Source organism: Danio aesculapii, chromosome 8, assembly GCF_903798145.1.
Source record: "Danio aesculapii chromosome 8, fDanAes4.1, whole genome shotgun sequence".
Classification (NCBI taxonomy): domain Eukaryota; kingdom Metazoa; phylum Chordata; class Actinopteri; order Cypriniformes; family Danionidae; genus Danio; species Danio aesculapii.
In genome coordinates this window covers 51,483,943-51,489,942 of record NC_079442.1, presented here as the reverse complement: position 1 = coordinate 51,489,942, position 6,000 = coordinate 51,483,943, and the positions used below count along the sequence as shown (strand labels likewise).

The 6,000-nt window shown below is 27.8% G+C and overlaps 1 protein-coding gene across 1 annotated transcript in view; it reads left to right on the top strand.

Annotated features, from left to right (window-relative positions):
- Window positions 1–6,000, top strand: part of eeig1a (estrogen-induced osteoclastogenesis regulator 1a) — an 86,385-nt gene that overhangs the window by 57,891 nt on the left and 22,494 nt on the right. Inside the window, exon 4 of the mRNA XM_056464153.1 lies at window positions 1,214–1,243. Coding sequence (XP_056320128.1) covers window positions 1,214–1,243 — 30 coding nt within the window. The remainder of the gene's footprint in view (window positions 1–1,213; window positions 1,244–6,000) is intronic.

Genomic DNA, 6,000 nt, shown 5'->3' with positions numbered 1-6,000 from the left:
GTAGTTCAGTTCAGTTCAGTGTGGTTTAATAATCACAGATATTCGCTGATTATAGTGAATTTTCTATAGTCACTTGCCAGTATCTGGTTTGGCAAACTGCAAGTTTCAGGCCTTACTTTTGAACATTAATGAATATCAGTGGTTTTGTTATTAATAATCATCTGTATATTGTTCTATTGTGTTTTTGTCTGTTATTTGCTTATCATGATTTGGTCGTTTGACTTCATTAATGTTTACTAACTGCTAGTAGTTTCTTCTCTGATTCTGAAATTAAGAATTGTGACATTTATTAGAATGTTACATCGTCAGAAAATAAGATTTAGGGGACTTTACTGCCTTTGTAATAATGAACACAATTAGTTTAGAAGCTCTAAATGACAAGCAGCATTAATAAAAAGCGGGTAGAAATGTAGTAATGTAGTGCTGGATTGTTTTACAACATATTTAAATACATCTCAGGTCAGATAAAATTGCAATTTTCTCAGAATATGCGTTTAATATTAGAACAATTTTGCAGTGATTTTAATATGATTCATTTGAATCAATCCATATCTTAATGTCTGTAAGCCCCTCCCCCTTCCGTAAGCCAACTCTGCTTTGATTGGACAACTGGCCAAGTCTGTTTTGGTTGGTCATTCTGTGTAGGGAGTGTTCATGTGTCATTGGAGGCGGGAATTATGCAAATTACTTGCTTTAATCATGTTTATAGAGACCAACAGCAGGTAAAAGATTTGAAAATATAATGACTCTAAGTTTCCCAGAGATGGGTTGCAGCTGGAAGGGCATCCGCTGCGTAAAACATGTGCTGGATAAATTGGCGGTTCATAATCTGTGCCGACCCCAGATTAATAAAGGAATGAATGACTCTTTAAGGCCATTTAGAGCCCACTCTATCAGAGAGACTATATCTATATTTATCATATATCGCACTTTTTAATGAACAACTTTGCAGATTATTTACATTGAAGGGCAGCTACTTTACAAAACTACACGTATGACATGTTTTCAAAACCCATATTCCCTGTTGTTAGAGGTAAAGTTAAACACTTCAGCATGTTAATAACTGAAGTGAAATGAAGTGTGAAGCTGTTCTCTGTATATTGTGATCCTGAAGTGTTGTTGATGAAGAGCGGTCTTTAGGTGTGTCAGGATGAACACTGATGGCGTTTCGTGAGTCCGTCACTGAACTTCACTCTTCCTGTTTTCATTACAGGAACTGAAAGGAGGAAAAGCATATTCAAAGGTGAGTGAAAGCGTCCACATCTTTCCTTTCTGTACGTTTATATATAGAACCAAGATTATGCAATTTACCATTCATTCATCAGCTCACAAAGAACTATTAATAGATGAGTTTTAATTAATATTGTGCATAAAATAAAAATAAAAGCTTATTTTAAATGAGTGCTGGGCAAACATTAATCACATTGAAAAAAGTGCTTAGACATATTATATGTGCATGTTATATATATTTATTAGGTATATGTGAGACACACTCATGCATAGAAACAAACTACACAAAACAGCTTTGCTACATATATATTTAAATTGATATATAACTTGTATATAAAATATGTGTATATGATACAAGTAAACTTTTTTTTTAATTATATGCATGAATGTGTGTATTTATATATATATATATATATATATATATATATATATATATACACACACACAATAGACACACTTATATTATGTCAAAACCAACTTTTATTTTGGATGCAATTAAGTATGATTAGTTTTTGCACTATTTTACTGTTTTAAATGCTTTAAATTTCAATAATACAGTGGAATTATTAAATTAGTTGTATTTCTTTATTAATTTATTTGATTTAAAAAAATAAATATTAGTATCTTATGAAAAACTGTTAACCAGAATTTATAAAAACAATGATTTTACTGTGTTTTTACTATGTTTTCATGATTTGTTCGGCAAACATTAATCACATTTAAAAAAAAAATACTTAGACATATTATATGTGCATGTTATATATATTTATTAGGTATATGTGATACACACTCATACATAGAAACAAACTACACAAAACAGCTTTGCTTCTCATATACTTAAATTGATATAAAACTTGTATCATATATACACATATTTTATATATAAATATAAGTAAACTTTTTTAAAATATATGCAATATATATATATATATATATATATATATACAATAGACACACTTATATTTTGTCAAAATCAACTTTTATTTTGGATGCAATTAAGTATGATTAGATTTTGCACTATTTTACTGTTTTAAATGCTTTAAATTTCAATAATACAGTGGAATTATTGAATTAATTGTATTTCTTTATTAATTTATTTGATTTAAAAAAATAAATATTAGTATCTTATGGAAAACGGTTAATCAGAATTTATAAAAACAATGATTTTACTGTGTTTTTACTATGTTTTCATGATTTGTTCTGTCCGTTTTTTTTTATTTTAGTTTTTTAAGGAAGTAATGTTCATAATTTTCTCAAATTAATCCACTACTCGCACGTGTGTACAGTAGAATTAGTTTTAGGCTTGTGTTTGAACACTAGTGAATATCAGACTTATTTTATTTGTGACATTTCAGTCAAGCATCTACTTGCATTTACTTATTATACTGCAGAGATTCTGTTGACTGCTCCATTTTAGTTGGATGACAAACACATCTCACGTAAGCTGTGCAGGTATTTTCAGATAAACACACAGCTAAAGTAGTTCCAGGCAATAGGGTATGTGCAGAAGGACTTTTAATTTTCAGTAACCTGGGTCAAGCACTTCCGTTAACTGTATGCCGTTCCAAAATCAGTGCATTTAGGGTCTGTTTTCTTTAAACATAAACGATCTTCACTGCTTCACTGATTGATATACAGTATGAAGTGGGTCTCAGAATGTACAAGAAGCACTGCATTAAATTACGGTCTTTATATTATGAACATTTAATTTACTACTGTATTTTCAATAGCATTTCTGCGCTAGCCTGGTGATCCTGACGCCGTGTGCGTGTAAAAGGCCTTTAGTCTCGTTTTACGCTTGAACAACTAAATGAATGCTTAAGTCTTTATAACTGATTATATTTTAATTACAGCAACATTGACACTGTAAAACATCACAACATTGATACTGTAAAAGAAAATGTATACAATTGAAAAAAATGTTACGGTTCACCAGAAGTTTATCTGTATGGGAAGAAACACTAGCTCTCCATATACCACATCGTCTAAAACAAAACATCTGAAAAGGGTTCTTATAAGTGTAATAACCGACTCCGATTCGTTGAATTATTAGAAAGTGATGCAAACCGAGGCATATCGGCACTCCAGGTTTACAATGCAATTCCAATTAGATGCATTTGTTTGATAAACAAACCAAGTTTCTCATGTAATATGTCTATTAAAAGACAGAAAAGATTACTCTACGACCTGTATTGTTATTAAATCATATACAGTTGAGGATTAGAATTATTAGCCCCCCTGAATTAATAGCCCCCCTGTTTATTTTTCCCCAATTTCTGTTTAATAGAGAGCAGATTTTTTTCAACACATTTGTAATCATAATAGTTTTAATAACTCCTCTCTAATAACTGATTTATTTTCTCTTTGCCATGATGACAGTAAATAATATTTGACTAGATATTCTTCAAGACACTTCTATACAGCTTAAAGTGACATTTAAAGACTTAACAAGGTTAATTAGGTTAACTAGGCAGGTTAGGGTAATTAGGCAAGTTATTATATAACAATGGTTTTTCTGTAGACTATCGATTAAAAAAATAGCTTAAAGGGGCTAATAATATTGACCTTAAAATGGTTTTAAAAAAATTAAAAACTGCTTTTATTCTCGATGAAATAAAACAAATAAGACTTTCTCCAGAGGAAAAAATATTATCAGACATACTGTGAAAATTTCCTTGCTCTGTTAAACATCATTTAAGAAATATTTATAAAAGAAAAAAAAAATTCATAGGGGGGCTAATAATTCTGAATTCAACTGTATACATTTGCATATTAGTTCATAAAATGACTGAAATGAATCTAAAAACTGAATATATACAAGCCATGTAAACATCTTTACAAGCTGTATTTGGAGTCATGCATCAAATAAACGTTTCCTGCATTACTGTGTACAGGAGGCAGAATCTCACCTCAGTGCTGTGTTACAGTATAAACTCATTTGTCTGGTGTGTCACAAGATTTACAGGCTCATTATGATGCTGTGGTCATTTGACTGCTGTCTTCAGGCATGTGATGCTTGTCTTACATAAGCAAGGCTTATTACTGATCACATAAAAAAGAGCATTCAAGCACGTGGTCTGACCTAGTGCCACTCATTAATGTGCTCTAGGTAGTGCACAAAACTGAGGAATGTTTTCTCTCTTACATGTTCTTGTGCTTTAAAGGAGAGCCTAAATATGTGCATCAAATAACATCAAAATAGCTTTTTTTTTAGACACAATCAAGTGAAAGTTGAAGAAATATTTGATTAATCATTAATATGAATCAACAGAAAAGACTAAATTAATCTTCAAAATCACTACAAGAAGAATATAAAGACGCATCTATATGTTAGTTTGTTTTGTTTAAATGTTTTATTTAAAGTTCTGCTAGTAGTTTGTTCTTTAATGCTCGAATTAGATTGGAAGATTAGATTTTTAAATTCAATTCAATTCAATTCATCTTTATTTGTATAGCGCTTATACAATGTAGATTGTGTCAAAGCAGCTTCACATAAAAGGTCACAGTAAATAGGAACAGTGTAGTTCAGTTTATAGTGTTGATGTATTTTAATGCTAAATGGAATCATTTCTTAGAATGCTACATGGAATAATATATTAGAATGTTAGACGGAATAAATTATTAGAATGTTACATGGAGTTATTAATTCGAATGTTGCATAGAATAATGTATAACAGTGCTTAATGGTATAATTTACTACAGTGCTAAATGCAATAATTTATTAGAATGTTACATAGAATTATTTATTAGAATGCTAAATTAAAAAAGATATTAGAATTATGAATCAAATAATTTAATTTAATGTTAACGAATAATTTATTAGAATGTTACATTTAAAAAAGATATTAGAATTATGAATCAAATAATTTAATTTAATGTTAACGAATAATTTATTAGAATGTTACATAGAATTATTTATTAGAATGCTACATTTAAAAAAATATTAGAATTATGAATCAAATAATTTAATTTAATGTTAACGAATAATTTATTAGAATGCCAAATGTTAATAACTTATTATAACATTATATAGAATAAATTATTAGAATGTTAAACGTAATAGTTTATTATAATAAATCGAATAATTATTATAAAGTTACACAGAATTATTTATTATAAAGTTACACAGAATAATTTATTAGAATGGCAAATTTAATAATTTATTACAACAATATATGCAATAATATATTAGAATGCCAAATGGAATAATTTATTAGAATGTTACATAGAATTATTTATTAGAATTCTCAATGTAATAATTTATTAGAATGTTAAACAGAATAAATTGTTATAATTCAAAATGTAATAATTTATTATAACATTGTATAGCATAATTTATTAGAATGCTAAATGGAATAATTTATTAGAATGCTACAAAGAATAATTGAGAATTCTAAATGAATTATAAAAATTCTAAATGGATTAATTTATTATAATGTTAAATTGAATTATTTATTAGAATGCTGAATTTAAAAAGTATATTAGAATTCTGAATGGAATAATTTATTATAATGTTATACAGAATTATTTATTAGAATTCCAAATGCAATCGTTTATTATAATGTTACAGAATTATTTATTAGAATGCTAAATTAAATAATTGAACAGAATTTTGAAAATAGAATAATTTAATGGAATGGAATAATTAATGAAATGGAATAATTTATTATAATGCTACATAGAATAATTTAGAGTTCTAAATGGATTATTAGAATTCTAAATAATTTATTTTAATGTTAAATAGAATTTTTCATTAGCATGCTAAATTTA